The sequence below is a fragment of the Bactrocera oleae genome, chromosome 3, assembly GCF_042242935.1.
Source record: "Bactrocera oleae isolate idBacOlea1 chromosome 3, idBacOlea1, whole genome shotgun sequence".
Lineage (NCBI taxonomy): Eukaryota > Metazoa > Arthropoda > Insecta > Diptera > Tephritidae > Bactrocera > Bactrocera oleae.
In genome coordinates, this window is record NC_091537.1 from 89,522,674 (window position 1) to 89,539,595 (window position 16,922).

At 30.1% G+C, this 16,922-nt stretch overlaps 2 protein-coding genes and 1 long non-coding RNA gene across 6 annotated transcripts in view; 1 reads left to right on the forward strand and 2 right to left on the reverse strand.

Moving 5' to 3' along the window:
* The window catches only part of Drep4 (DNA fragmentation factor-related protein 4), an 88,925-nt gene that overhangs the window by 5,854 nt on the left and 66,149 nt on the right, over nt 1-16,922 (reverse strand). The gene's annotated exons all lie outside the window — the stretch shown is intronic.
* On the reverse strand, nt 7,084-7,976 carry LOC138856004 (uncharacterized). Its single transcript, XR_011395157.1, has 3 exons — nt 7,569-7,976; nt 7,332-7,477; nt 7,084-7,267 (listed from the first exon to the last, which is right to left on the reverse strand). It is a non-coding gene; the product is annotated as an uncharacterized lncRNA (long non-coding RNA).
* The window catches only part of LOC106615528 (uncharacterized), a 66,489-nt gene continuing 58,228 nt past the window's right edge, over nt 8,662-16,922 (forward strand). The window contains exons 1-2 of one of the 3 annotated variants that reach the window (XM_070107190.1): nt 8,662-8,939; nt 11,389-11,738. In XM_070107190.1, coding sequence (XP_069963291.1) covers nt 11,725-11,738 — 14 coding nt within the window. In that variant the 5' untranslated portion in view covers nt 8,662-8,939; nt 11,389-11,724. Of the gene's footprint in view, nt 8,940-9,088; nt 9,290-11,388; nt 11,739-16,922 lie in introns of those variants that run through there. The other 2 variants (XM_070107191.1, XM_070107192.1) reach the window with 2 other exon arrangements.

The window sequence follows — 16,922 nt, forward strand, 5'->3', positions numbered from 1 at the left end:
GCTGTCTGCGTTACAAATCTTTTAATTAATAGTTTTGTTAGCTGAACAAGCAATGAGCGCAGACCAACAAGCTGCAGCACTTGATTTCTTTTTCGTGCACTCATTTTCTTCATTCATTCGGCAGAACTCTTCAACTATTTGAAATTTTTTCGTTGCTCATTCCCCTTACTCAACGTGGCCGGTTGTAAACTGAGTTTACTTCTAAATTTATACGATTTTTGGCTAATTTTAGTAATTTTGGTTTCACATTTATTTGCAATTTGCCTTTGTTTTTGTTATTGTATTGTTTTGTTGTGGTTTTTGTAATTGATTGATGCTCTAGCATTCGGTCATTAAGCTTTATTATTGTATTCGAGCGTTGGAAATTAGCATAGGTAGCAGCAACAATTTGAGTTTTTCACGGTGAAAAAGTGTGAAAATTGGATTTGTTGCACTAATTTTATTTACGATTCGCAAACGAAAACGAAAACGATTTTATGAATCTAATTTATTTAAGTTTAATGTATGAGTGAGTAGATATGACGCGCAGAATAATTTTAGTGGTTTGACTTATTCATTTATTGGTTGCATCTTATGTCTATAGACCACTTACTTAATGACGTATGATTTCGGAAATTATTAAGAGAAAGTCTTAAGGGTCTTAAGGTATAACCACTTGCAAGTCAGAAAATGCGTGTTTCTGTGTTATTATTATTATTATTAATTTTTTTTTTGAAAAAGCATTATATTTAATTAATGAATAAAAACAACGTAATTTTCAAAATTTAATTTACCTTAATAATTTGAGTTTCCCTTGAGACCGTAGCCGATCTCTACAAGGACCTTCGAAAAAGGTGTCTAGGGGAGAGAAAAATTTTTCAACCGAAAACTATTTCAAACTCAAAAATATAAATAATTTATTATCATAAAGGCAGAATACAAATAATGAACGCATTGAATACGACTAGTCAAAACTTTGATTTTTGACAAAAAGAGCAAATACTTACATATAAGAATGGCATAAAAAATTTATATTGACAAAAATAAAATAGAAATTATTATAAAATCTTATAACTTCGATAGTTACCTGACAAATATATCTAAGAAGGTTGTGTAAAAATTTTAAATTGCTCGGTCTGGCTTTTTCGGAAAAATTTTGCTCACTCTGAAAACAGCGGTTAAAGGAAAACTCGTTTAAAATTTTGGGAGCCGTTTACACTACGGTAAAAATATTTTAACAAATACGCCCAAATCTCAGACTCAAATTTTGGGAGAATATTTTCACATACATGCAAATTTATAAGTGGATAAACCCCTATTAAGGTGCTCACTTTTATGTAAAACATGCTTGTTAAAGTTCGCTTACTCTCCCGATCTACACTTTCTTTTGCTAAAGAATAGGTATTACATTTATAGAGTATAAAAATATCGCTATGTAGAGGACGGTCCGATAAATACTAAGCCTAACCGCCCGATGTCGCCACTATCGCAAGAGGACTATTTTATAGTACATTCTCTAAGACAGCTAATTGCACTCGGCCGCATCGTATTCGAAGTGTCGTTTTGATTGCGTGTGGAATTGAAAATGTCTGTAAATTTTAGAAATATTGAAAAAAAAATTGCGGAAGATATAAGTGTAGAGTTTACTATTGTATTATTTAGAACATTTTAGAGTTTCAAAAAATATGTTTGTGTATTTAAACTAGATAAAGTTATGAAATATCCAGGTCAAACATGAGGTTGTAAATTGGGCGGAGTAAATTTCAACAAAGTCAGCAAACTTTAATAGGTTCCAATATTATTCCAACTGGTGGATATAGCTTTAGTTCATATGCTTTAACTAAGTCACGGAATTTCTTATAGGATATGCGGCACCAATGTTTTCAGACATCAATTTTCAGAGGATTTTTGTTGTACCAGAAATTGTTGATACTCAGACCTGCAGCCAGGTTAGTTAGTTGGTAGTTTCTTGCTGTTAACCGAATAAAAGTCTTCATTTCATATTTTTTTTATCACACACAACTCTTTGAGGATAAAATCAAAGAAACCTTTTTAATTTTCAAAATAATATGAGCTTTCTCAGATTCTGTGACGTTAAGTGTTAAGTACCGGTATATATTCGGAGCATGTGCACTTGAACTGTCATGTTGAAGGTCAAGCGCTTCACTGTCTAGTAAATTAGAGAAAACATTTCTTTTTTTACTTCAAAAATTAAAAAAATACACAAAACGGTGCTAGTATTGTCTAAGCTATTGGCAGCATGCGAGCGTTTTAGCAAAGAAGTATTAAAATAATTAAACAGTACTTTTTACGCAGATATGTCAAATATTTCCTTGCATATATATGTATATGTACGAGTGTTTCTATATACATAAATATATATGCATATTTGTATATAGATAGATTAGTCATGAGTTCAATGAGCGCCAGAAAATATTGTTTTCAAAGTTGGCACGTGTTCATTTCATAGTTTTGTACTAGACGAACACTCTATCCATGTAGTTCGCTTAATGGAGGCATATATCTGTCTATTAGATATATATATGTATATGATGTAATATATATATAATATATAGAGTATAATGAATCAAATTTAATGAGCGAACGTCAAAGTAATATATTTATTTCAACATGCGCCACAAAATAATAATTTCACACTCTTCAAAGTGATTTTTGAAACCATAGCATATATAATATATACTCATACATATATATTTTACACATAAATATATACATATACAAAAACAATACGCTTCGAGTAAACGATTGATAACATTTTTGTACACAAATCTTAATTTTTATTAACAACTAATGGTATTGTATTTTTAGAATTAACATACAAAGGAAATTTAAGCGATACAAACAAAACCAAAGAACGCAAAAATATAACGAGACAGGTGTTTTCAACAAATATAATATTAAGAATTAACATGAAGTTTCTATACGAGTTCGATCAGAAAATTTTAACTCTGGAATATTTTAAAAGAGGGATATCGAAAAGTAGTTTAAAACAACCGATAAATTTACTGGATGTAAGGTTAGGTTAGAGGTTTCAGCAGGGAAACAAACACAACACACATTTATTCGGTATTTGTTGTACTATCTTACAAAATTGTTAATATATAGCTCTCGGCTCCTTCTAGAAGTCCAAAGCATTCACGAGTTACTCTATACTGCAATAAAAATAATCAAAATGTACTTTATTTTTGAACTTTGCTCAATGATTCGTGCTTTAAAGAGTTATACCCACTTGTGAATTAAAAAAAATCGATTTTTGCATATATGTACATACATAGCAGTTGCATATCTACATACAGGCAGTTTAGATCTTTACTGCTAAAATCCTGTAGATCAAATTTTGAACTAAACGAGCCATTCCGCCGTATATGTCATGATTTTAATTCTCATTCCAGTACATTTGACTTATCTGACTCACTTTTCAAAATTAAAAAGACTTTATTGTTTTCTCTTAATAAACAAAAATGTAACAATTAATTATATTGTAACTTTAGATCTTAGCTGTTGAAATTTTTGTTTCTGTAGCTGAGCAGTTTTAGATCTCAACACTTAAAAAACTCTCTTGCCTTTTCTGACTCGGCTAATTCCGCACGTATGCGGATTGCGCCCCTCGCGTCGGTTGGGCGGGAGGAGGGTAATCGTTGGGTTATTATTATTATTATTATATATATAATATATCGAATGTAGATATATTTGAAAATATACTTCGAATATTGAGGTTGATGAATAGTTTTACGCATTTGTAAGTATTTTTATACTCTCGCAACCTGTTGCTACAGAGTATAATAGTTTTGTTCACCTAACGGTTGTTTGTATCACCTAAAACTAATCGAGTTAGATATAGGGTTATGTATATATAAATGATCAGGATGAAGAGACGAGTTGAAATCCGGGTGACTGTCTGTCCGTCCGTGCAAGCTCTAACTTGAGTAAAAATTGAGATATCTTTATGAAACTTGGTAGACATGTTTCTTGGTACCGTTAGACGGTTGGTATTGCAGATGGGCGTAATCGGACCACTGCCACGCCCACAAAACGCCATTAATCAAAAACCAATAACTTGCCATAACTAAGCTCCGCAATAAGATACAAGACTGTTATTTGATACACAGGATCACATTAGGGAGGGGCATCTGCAGTTAAAACTTTTTTTTAAAAAGTGGGCGTGGTCCCGCCTCTAATAGGTTTAATGTGCATATCTCCTAAACCGCTAATGCTATAACAAAATTCACTGGAAGCAAATATTTTTAGCACTTCTATTGACGGTGTGAAAATAGTTGAAATCGGGTGGCAACTCCGCCCACTCCCCATATAACGGTACTGTTAAAAACTACTAAAAGCGCGATAAATCAAGCACTAAACACGCCAGAGACATTAAATTTTATCTCTGAGATGGTATAAGATGACTTTATAGGAACCGCGTTCAAAATTAGACAGTGGGCGTGGCACAGCCCTCTTTTAGGTGAAAACCCATATCTTGAGATCTGCTTAACCGATTTCAACCAAATTCGGTGCGTAACGTTCTTTTCATGTTTCTATGTCATAGTGCGAAAATGGGCGAAATCGGATTACAACCACGCTTACTTCCCATGTAACACCATTTTCAATTCCATCTGATTCTTTCACTTTCCACTATGCAAATCAGGTAACAATGATTATATCGGGGTAAAACTTTGCGTGAATAATGCAATTAAAGTATGCCACCTTGCGGCCAAAAATTGTCTAAATCGAACGAAAACTGTTCAAACCCCTAAGTACTAAATATGTGGACCCCAGTGCCTATAGTTGACCTTCTACCGAAAATATCAGTCAATCCACAAAGAAATCTCAAACGAGTATACCATTTGACTTTGCGAGAGTATAAAATGTTTGGTTACATCCGAACTTAGCCCTTCCTTACTTGTTTATAGTATAATCGGTTCACAAAAACTTTAAATGAGTCTTTTCTTTCTTTTCACAGTCGATGAGGAACATTTTCTCGAAACGACTGGATCAATTCAAATTTTCAGACGACTTTCTGAGATATGTTTGCCAGGAATCATCAAAGCAAAATAAAGTTTGATAATAATTCAAATTTTTAAGCCTGCAGTGTAAAGTACAAAAAAATACACATGTTTTAGCGAAGCTGCTCTTTTGTAAAAAAACAAAATTTCGATTATTACCTGTATTCATATATTGTAATAAAAAAACATTTAAGGTTGTTGTATTTAAGATAATTTTAGGTAGAAAAATCTTCATCACCGCCAAATGGCTTTTTTCAGAAATCTATCTGGAGATCGGATGGAAGGATCAAGGGCATCCAAAATTTTTGAAAATTAATTACCGATTATTAAATTGCAATCAAAATGAATCGCCGATTATTAAAGTACATAAAATTTTGTAAATGTAAACTTTTTTATTTATTAATTAAATAAAATAGCTTTTCAAAAAAAAAAAAACCAAAAAAATCGTATTTTTGTTTTTGGTAAACGACTTGTAGATGAAAAACCAATATTGTGATCCTATAAAAAATTTTTATATCGTAATATTATATTGTTATAAGTTAGTTGACATTATTGCTGGTCTAATAGCAAAAGTTAAGGACCTGAGGCATCCAGTCTTTAAATCGAAAACAAATTAAAGAATCATACATGAATATAAATTGAGATTGAAATGAGTTCGAAGAACGATGTTCAGCACTGAAGTTGGAACGATGAAGAAGAAAGCTGAACAGAGCTATAGAGAAATTCATTATTAACACTAGAACTACGAAGATTTACCATTTACTTTTACAAATAGGTCTATCTCTAAAAATTAGAAGTATAAGATCAAAATAATCTATACTATTATTCTATAGAAAAATTTAATAAAAATCGCGACATTATCGTAAAATATTAAATAGGAATAAAGAGGAAATGGTATAAATAAATGATGCAACCATTCATTTTGACCGGTTCGTAGTTCTAGTGTTAAGGAGAGTATAGTTAATTACTAGTGTGGTGGAGAACACTAATCACTCTGTGCATTTTACCTTCGAACTTGAATTTAAATTTTTGGACTAAAAATAAATGGAAGAATCAACTTTATTCTGTAATATTCTTTAAAAAAAAGTGTGCAATCATAGAAACTACTTAAGCTTCTTAATTTGAAAAAATACTGCATTTCGGAATTACATTTTATTTCTTTCAATAATAAAATAAATTCTATTAATAAAATAAAATATTTTCCAATTTTTTTTATACATAATTTCACTTGTTTTATTTTAGCTTTTATATATTTCATGAATTCAATTTCGTCTTCTTCTATTTCTCTTCCTCCTCATATGCAATACACATTTGATTCGCATGCGATTTAGACAAATTGATGTCATGCCAAAATTCATACGGTACTCAACGTTACTCGGAAGCCGAAGCGGGTGAAATATGCAAAACGACAATACGCACAAACATACAAACATACGGTAAGCACGTACATACATAAATATGTACATTGATCGTCGTTGAGCTCGTGTACGCGTGAAAGCTTTCAGGAAAACTCTCGTAAAAAAATGAAAAATCTATTGTCTACGTTTGCCAACAGCAGCAGCAGCAACCGATTTGACATTAGTCGTCGGCAATGCTCGCACTTTGGTGGGGGGTAAAGTACTATTTATTTGCTCAACAGCTGTGAATGCAGGCAAAAAAAAAAATGCTAGATAGATAATGGATGGGCTAACAAAATTGTTCTTATGTCAAGTTCTACATTTGAAAAAAAATTTTTTTTTTTTTGATATTAGAAAGGGTGGTAAATGACAGGGGACGTCAGCGGTATGGAAAAAGATGATAAGTAGTGAACGCTGCTTTGTTATGACGGCGGTGATGATTATGATTGAACACCAGGAATGGTTTTGGAGGTTAAGCTAAATAGAGCGAACGTGTTGGTTGACATTTCCCCAACTGTGATATGCGTTTTAATAATCAAATGAAGGAAAAGTTAGGCAGTGCGAAGCCATTCCCACACCTTGAGTTGTCAACATTTTTGCTTTGTTTTGTTTGAGCATTGCTGAGGAAGAGAGTTTTGTATTATTATGAACAGATACAGAATTTTCTACATTTAACTCACCTTTAGAACTGAGACTGGCACTACCTTCCTTTGGAACTAACGGTTAACTAAACTTTGGAACTGAGGTTGAAATCATTTTTTGAACTGAGGTTTAAATCACTTTTGAAACTGATCACATTGGCACTGAGAATGAAATCGCCTTTGGAGCTGGATTTAAAATCACTTTTTACACTGAGGTTGACCTTTAGAACTGAAATTAAAACCACCCTTGGAATTGAGGGTTAAATGACATTTGGCACTGAGATTGAAATCACCTTTGGAACTAAGATTGAAATCCCCGTTGTAACTGGATTTAACACCTTTTTCACTGAGATTGAAATCACCTTTAGAGCTGAGATTGAAGCCATCTTTGGAAGTGAGGTTGTAATCATCTTTGGAACTAAGCTGGATCTAAGGAACTCTAGTGGGTTAAGAAGGGGTTAAGAAGCAAGAAGCCGATATGAAATATATAAATATAGACTGCAGTGCGGATAGAAATATAGGAAACTTACTAAATGATGACATTGGAGTTTTCCTAGATCCATGTCGAGCATTATAGTCGACGGATAAAGTCAAGAATCGGTCTTGCTGTACAAGTATATTCGATTTTTCATTAAAAGTTTTCTTTCGATGTCAAAAATACTCCTGCGGAGTCAGAGTTCAACATGAGTTGAGCAAAGTAAGCATTTTCTGAATAATAATGAAGTAAGCGTGGAATTATGCGAATTGCGATTATCAAAATCGGATACTATAAGCTGTAATTCCAAAAGGGTATGATTAGAAAACGAACATAACGATCATTGTGGAAAAGAACTCTATAAAACATCTGCACGAAATTTTGAAATTTCGATGTATTCTGGACTCCGGTTTACTATGTCTTTAGCAAGAGCTTTAAGGCAATATAACACAGCCGCTTTAAATCCGGGAGATAGTTTTATATATACTTCTATATAAAAAAATAATTTTATTTTAAGCTATTTGTAATTATTATTTTGCAAATAAGGTTTATTCTTCAACCAACAAATCACGCTATTTAAATTTGTTTGTTAAGCTCCGGGGTTTCGCCTTGGCACGCACAGCACATTGCTCATCCTTTTATTTTAGAACAAAATAGAGTGAACTGAAAATCCCCCAAAGACAGAAAAAAAAATAAAAAAATAGAAAATATTGAAACCGAATTGACGGACTCGTGCGTAGTATACACGCTATTTCGCCTCAAATTCTATACTATATATTGCTTATATTATACACAAATTCGTATATATATACCTTTGGCGTATTTATGCACTTGCTGTGTGTGCGCCTTATTTCCTTTTTCTAGCTTTGAATTTTCCGAAATCTTTTATTTATTTAAACGAAAACGGCCGAAAATCTCGCGAGCACATTTTACGTGAGTTTTCCAACATGGCCACTACACGGCACACACACACACATACACAGATACAAAATGTATGGGAAAACACAAACACATGCAAGGAAATTTATATTTTTATACAGTTCGACCGCGCACACACACGCACAATTACACAGGCGCAAAATTACCGCTTGACCGAAGCGCACAAATTTTTCACAAAGTTTCAATATATTTTCGGCTAGAATGTTGAGGAAAATTTTCCTGCGAATTCAGTGCGAGTTGGGCTACTTGAAGAAACGCGTTGTTTTCTGAGTGAGAACCATCACCAAAGAACGACCGAAGAAGAACAAGAATAATTACATATTACATTTAGAAATCTATTTAAGTTAAACAATTTCTAATTAAACAAGAAAAATTGCAAAAAAAAGTAAGCAAAATAATCGAAATAATAAACACAACGTCTGAAATTGTAAACTAAAGTGCGAATTCGTAGAAGAATTCACAAATTCCTTGCAACGTGTGGGAAAAAGTAAAGTGCCGTCGCATGTACTTATATACATATTTACAATATATATATATATAAAGTTAAAAATAACTACATGAAAATTACAAGAAAACACATCTATGTGATTTGCGAACGGATAAAATAAGAATTTCGTGTGTAAAGTGCAAAAAATATTAACAACGATTTTGATTTCGAACACGAGTTTTGGGTGTGAAAAACATAGAGATATGCAAGAATATTGTTGAAAAAGTGCGAGAAGTACAATTTGAATTGTGAAATTTAATTAAGAAAGTGCTTGTGAAGACTGGTGCAAAAAAATTAAAAACAAAATTTAATAAAACTGTGAAAAATAGCGTTTTTTATATTTTGAGAATGTAAGTTCGTTGTACAAGTGTTGAAAAAATGCTTACCTGAACTTTATACTGAACACACAAGTTTAAAAAATGCCATCAACAGTGGACATACATACCATACATTCAGATTTAAATTTTTTTTAATTTTTAATTTTTCCAAAAAAAAAATACCATAAAAATATATAAATAAATAAATGGGTTATATTTAAATGCTAAAAACTATTTGTGTAGAACACTACACAAAAAAATATTATTTTTTGTAGAAAAAATAAATACAAAGTTTAATTCACAATTAAATTAAAATTTTTAAGATACATAAATAAATTTATTTTCCACAAAAAAAATATTTTTACCTTAAGAATTTTCCTCAATATTTAGTTTCTAAATATGTACAAAAATTAGTGCAATGATTTCTTAAATTACCTAGTGTTTTTAAGTTTCAAATAAATAATTAAATATTATTGGAACTCTTTTTTTTTATCTACTCGATTTAGTATATGATTTACAAGAAGAACTTTGTTTTTTATTCTTTAACCGGTTTAGTATATAACATGCAGGATGAACTTGGTTTTGGGAAAATTCATACAAAATTTTAGAAATATAATCATTATGTGGTGTTTGCATTGCCATTAAAGCAAAGCTTTCAAAAATGGAAAAACAAATAAATTTTTAATTTCTGGCATATTTTGTATTTCAATTCGATTTCAAAAATTAAAAAATTCAATTCCTGAGCCTGTTAATGTAGTAAATAGTACGGGAACAGTTTTTCAAACAAAAAATTGTTATCAAGCAAAAACAAAAAAAAATAAAAATAATATAATAAACTTCACAAATACATTTTTTAAAGCGTAAAAGAGTATAAAACAATATTTATCTTCATTTTGATCGGTCAGTTTATATGACAGCTATAAGCTATATTAGTCTGATACGAACAATATGTTGCCTTAAAAAAGCATGTTTGAAAAATTTTGTAAAGATGTTTGGTCAGATAAAAAAGTTTTTCATAAAAGGATTTGATTTTTATTGATCAGTTTTATGACAGCTATATAATATGGTCACATATCGGCGGTTCCGATAAACGAGCAGCTTCGATATCCCAGAAACTAAGGGACTAGCTCGCGTATGTATGTATATACCAACACAGATAGACGGACATACCGACATGGCTAAAACTTAATATACCTTGTTCAGGATATAAAAACAATTGAGCAATTTCAAGTTCGGGACACATCAGAAAATTCTAATTTTCCTAAACCTGAAGCCTTTTAGCTTAGAAAAGAACTTTAAAGGCGACACTTCAAATATAGTGTTTATTAGTTTTTATTGGAAGTTTACAGTCGGAAACCCATACTTTTATACGCACTAAAAATTGTATTACCTTCCTATTTATGGTAAATAATCCACAAATTACACACAATTCTCCACATTATTCGGGATATGTTTGGTCAGAAAAACGATTTCAAAAAGCCGATACGAATCTACATTAAGAATGAAAAATATGATTAAAAATATTTCAATTTTCTTTTGATCTATTTTATATGGAATAAAATATAATATAATTATATGAAGTTAAAAGCTTTTATAAAAGTAAAAAACTCGAACATTGTTTTTGAAAATTCTTTATTGTTAAATGCAAAATACTAAATGACATAAAGTTTTATAGAACATCCGTGTATTCATAACATTTCAGAAATTGTTTTTAAAACTGTAAAGATTTGTTACTTTCCAAAATTTTAAGAATTGCGAAAAATACTTTTTAGCATATCAAACTTTTTCTAGAATCAAAAGAAATATTTTATATTCTTTTAAGTGTTTTTTGTTTGAAAATTGCAAGAATTTCTTTTAGTAAGAGCTAAAGGTTTTAATTGTGTTATAATAATGTGCTGAACGAAAACGAAACGAAATTTTAAAATTTAATTTAAATCGAGTTTCGAAAATAAACGACATTTTAAGTTATAAATTACACAAAAGAAAGCACAACCAAATATTAACTTAAAACAAAAAATTCAAATCACACACCCAAAACAATTTGAAAACAATTTTGCAATCTGCAAACTATTTCTTACATTTCATGTTCAAAAATGGCGAATTTCTATATAATATTTCCTGTGAATTTTCAGTGATTGGGTAAGAAGTTTTGGCATATAAAATAATAAAAAAAATTTATAAAAAAAAGATAAATAAAAACGTAACGCAAAATAACAACGCTGCGGTACTTAGAATTCTAATGAGATTATTTGAAAGATAAATTACGGTAAAGCTAAACGAAGAGAGATTAACTGAAATCGGCTGAAAGAAGGAAAAAGTGCTTGCTCTTGTGGTCTGCTGACTGTTGTCAACCAAAATCGAAATTGACGCAAACACCGACCAAAGCGAAACAACGATTTTTGGCAAAAGTTTTGCTTTAAACAAAAAAAAATCGACTTAAACGCATATAAACAGTAGAAGCAATAGCAATGAATTCAGCGGGGTGAGTAAATTATATAAAATTACTTTTTAATAATTTAGATTTAAGTAAAAAAAATCGCAATATGAGTTTTTGAAAAAATTTCGAAAATATATTAGCTTTGCCAAATGTATAATTATAAACGAAAGTAGCAAGAGATATGTTAGTGAGAGCATCAATAATGCACACTAACGCTTTTGGCAGTCTCAATTCTCTCACATTTTATCAGCATAAATTTATTATTTAAATTAAAAAATAAAAAATTTTCATATCTCTATTATACTAAATTTTTATAAAACAACAATATCGAGTGGTGCAGTTCTTGCCCACCAAAGTGTGATCTGTAAAGAGAGCAGTGTTTCACATACGCCAACACAGGAGTCAAATAGTGCTGCCAATAATTCTGTGCAAGGTTCTTGTATTTTTATATAATATTTATTTTTTGTCGTGGCTTTCTTCACCTTGAAGGCCAACAACGCCCACAACCTCAGGGCCGCCAGCGCAGCGTTTGTGACGGCTAATGCGTTGCGTCAGCTGGCCACGCCCGACCAACATGTAGTGTGGTTAAGTGTCGAACTATTGTGGGTTTATGGGCGGCGTGTGTGCGCCTGATGTGACGTTTTTGAAATAAAATTTTATTTAAATTTATTTAACTATTTAAATAATTCACTTAAATATTAAGCTTAGAAATTTTTTTTAATGAAAAATGTATTTAATTAGCGCAACCATTGTCTTTAATTAATTAATTTTTATTCTTTCTTCACATTATTTCGCACCGGAAATACCGTTCCTAGAGCGTTTATTGGCAACTGCACTCAGCCAGTGCAACATTTGACATTTAACTGTCTTCACTCACACACACACAGACGCAGTCTGTTTGTATTTCCACCTTGAGGTGTGTATGCGAGTGTGTTTTAGGGCAATGTCATAGCAAATTTTAGTTTGTTTTCTTAAATTCAACCGGTTACATGGTGAAATGGGAAAATTTTATGCGCGCAAAACTGTCGCATAAACAATTAATTAATTGAAATATGGCAGGCGAGCGGATAACACTGGGTAGGCGGACTTTGAATTATATGAATTTATGCACGTGGCAGGTGCGTGGAAGTTAAAATTAACTGCAAATCACATTTTTCTGAATTTTATTATATTTTTTTTCTAAATAATGCAAAAAAAACCCAATTATAATTTATTGAAGTAGAAAATGGGGAAAAAAACTAACTAGAGAGTTTGAAAATAAATTAAAGAAAATTTGTTTACCAGATATACATTCGGTAACATAGGTTTTGAAAAAGTACTAATCGAAAAATTTGGAATTTCATTGATATCTCAAAAACCGAAGAAATTCCAAAATTTTAAATACAAAATACGCATATTTATAAGGAAAACGCAAAACTTTTATTATATTTTGGTGTTTATTTATTTAAAATTTTAATCAAAGTAATTTCTGTAGTATTTATGTCAAATAAATCCATATATGTGTCTACTGAAAGAACAACCTTTCACATCGATTTGAAATTAAAGTTGCGATTAAATAAGTATAATAAGGTTATGCTATTTATGAAAAATCTATTATATGAAAGAGGCTTCGAAACTTCATTGGCGGATTTTTATCGTTTTTGAATCAATGTTATTGATTTTCCAAACTTCTATTTAAAAAAATCATTTTTCAAAAATTTTCCCTAAATTTATTTCATTTTTAAACGAAAATCAACACGGAAATCGAACATTTTTTGACCGAATTTTACCAAAAACTATAGAAAAATATTTATCTTTTGATTTTTTTAAACTTTAGTCTATATCTACTGATGCATCTCTGTTATGTTACATACACATATTCTTCTCTAAAATTTTGAAAAAATTAGATTTTTTTCATAATTCTATAGTTTAGTAATTTAAAAGTATCTCCCAAAAAGCGAGGTAACTGAACCGGTTTAAATTAAAACTTTATAAACTTTTGTAATCAAATTGGGCGTAAATATTTTTTAAGTCTTCCTCTATCGTATGACAAAAAATTTTAATTTCAATTATATAAAAAAAATTTATGTTTTTTACTCTTGAAGAATGAATAAACAAATTGAAAAAAAAAATAATGATAAAAATATCAATTTAATTTTGCAAATTGCCACAAAATGCTCTAAATTCGTGTATATACGAGAACATATATTTAAATAAATTATTTGAAAACACATAAAAAAATATTTTTAAATACAATAAAAAAACATTTCAAATATATTTACAAAATATATAAAAACAAAATTAATAGTGTTTAAACTAAATCTATTTTAATATCTCGTCATTTCTATTAAAAAAAAAATTATTTTTAAATTTTCTGTTCCTAATTACCAATTTGCATATTTGTGCTCAATTCAAATTAGGTCAGTTTTTAGTGAATGGTTTTATTTTCGTAAACAATTAGCAAGTATTGAAAGCACTCAATAACAAATAAGAAGCGTTAAAATTTTGACAGTTTCATAATTAATGTTTTTGTGCTTCAATTTTTCAGCTATTGAAAATTTATTACTATTTTTCATTAAATAAATATGAATTTTTTAAATGGAATATTTTTGAAAAATATCTGAACTGTAATTTCTATAATGCTTTTAGTGGGTTATTCTATCAAACAGTTTTTGCAATTATTCATCGTTTAAAGAATTTTATATTTAAATGATAAACAAGATTCACTTTAATATGCAGAATTCGTCATAAGAATATTGAGGCTTTTTTTATATTCTCTGTCTTTTGTTCATTCTCAAAATCTCCTGATGAAGGAAGAAGAAATTAATTTATGTTTCTAAGATTAAGTAAGAATTCAAGGTCACATAATTTAAGCAAATTATTACACAGCAAAGAAAACACTCAAATAAAACAGAATAAAATTAGAAAATCCAAAAAGAATATTAGGTATTAAAATAAGACAAAAGAGGAATTCGCTTACAAACAACCTAAAATAAAAATGTTATCTGGGAATAAGATTGGAGAGAGAGAGAGAGAGCATAAAAGTGAAAATAAAAATATATATAGGACTTTTAAAATATAATAAAATTTTAAATATAAACAGGACTGAGATGACAACTATTTTTAAACCTATCAGTCATTCAATCAGAAAAGCTACAGCATTAATGAATAATTAAAAAAAAAGAAAAGCGATTTGTCATACTGTAGAAAGTGTAGGTATAATCGAACAGACTACTGGTATAAACCAAATCGACTAGACTGGTGGTGAAATAGAGATAAAATAATAATCAGTTAAGCTGTGACTCCAGCGGAAAGCTTTGATAGTCATAGCTTTATTCAGTTTAAACTGTATAACTACTGCAAGAAAAATGGCTTAAAAAGTCTGCTATAGAGTTCTAGCTTTACACGTCTCTTATGGGGTATTCACATATTGAGTTCAAATTTTTGGCGGTCACAACTAGTGAGTAGAGAAGTAAATTATCAAATCCTCAAAACCCCAACAGTTGTCGTAATTCACTCTAGATAATGACATTTGGCAACTGACACTTGTCAGTGAGCGACAGCAAAAGTTCTTGCCGAATAATTGAATTATTGAACCAATGTTTCAACTTCGCTAATTGTTATTTTTGCACAAGTGCACGTAAGCACCGGTATTAGTCATTTTTCTTCTCGACGTTTTGAACAAAACATAAATAATTTACTAATATTTCGCTGTCCAAAAAAATAGGCCATAAAAATTTCTAAGTAAATAAAAGCAACATATGCATAGTGTCCTGAGAGACAGAGTATACGATCGCATATAGATTTGATAGAAATCGCACATATTGACAAATGACACTTTTGTATCGAAAATTTCAAAGCGTCTGCACGTGGAAGTGAGTGCTTAAAAGAGGTCACTAGAACAAAGAAATACGCTGAGTGATGGAAGGAGGTGAAAGTGAAAATAGGTCAGGGTTATGACGCTACTAATTTCTAGAGGTATATGAGAAAAAAATATGGATATAAAAACAAATAATATAAATGTTTGAATATTAAACAATTTTAAATAAATAAATTAGTATATCTAGTTTAGTTTTAAGGTTTTTATTCACTTGTGAATATTAAAAAATGATTTTTTTTGGCATATACAATATATCAAATATTCGTAAGTTCAAAAATATTCTCCGCAAATTTTAAGTTCAGCCGGCAAATAGTTTCGAGGATATAAGTGTATTTGTAAGAATTTTTTAACTTTTTCAGAGTCGATAAGGAAAAATTGGACTTGAAATATACATTCGACCATCTTAGATATATTTGTCAGGTAATGACCGAGGGAATATGATGTTTTTTATTTTTGATAATAATTTCGATTTTTAAGTCGCTCTGAAATGCAAATTTTTTCAAAACGAATTATTTTTTGGGAAACCACCATTTAGTCAAAAACCACATTTTAACTAGTTTCTAGATCATAACCTGTATTCATATTGCTATAATACGATTTTTTGGTTTTTGGATTTAAGCCAATTTTAAGCAAAAAATCTTCCTCCAGGCAGACACATTTTTTTGGTGCTCCTGAAGATCAGTTTCGGATTAAAATAATCCAAAATTTTTCAAAATGAATCGCCGATTAATAAAGTGCATAAAGCTCTGTTAATTTACATTTTGTTTTATTTTTAAATAAATTGCCGTTTCGAAAAAAATGTACAAAAAAAACATGATTTTTCTGACATGGAAATGGATGTAAGTTTTTAAATGATTTTTAGCCTAACCTCTCGGTAAAAAATTTAGAAAAATCTTGCATTATAAAAACTTGATTTTTGAAAATTAAAAAAAATCCAAAAATTTACTCAGTGAGGTCCTTGATGAATGAATCTAACACAATTTATCGCTTTCACTTTTGTTTTTGAGTTATGTATAATTTCTTCCTTTTTTACCATTTCTTTCATTGTTTATACATAGGTATATGCATATGTACATATGTATTTTATTACTTCCTGCTTAATTATAATCTTCACTGCGGGCGATTGTACATTAACCTTTGTACTACATATGTATATAGTTTTTGATTGAGCTGCATGTGTGTACTGTATGCTTAAAATGAATCATCTACTCATTGATTCATGTTTTGTATACAAATTTCGTTTTTTTTCGTTTTGAAAACAATGTCTTCAGCATGTTCTAAGGAAACCACAAAACACTGGCTACTAAACACTACTGCTAGGTATATACAGAAACTGTTATATTTTTTTTTTGGGCTAATTGCTTAATTGC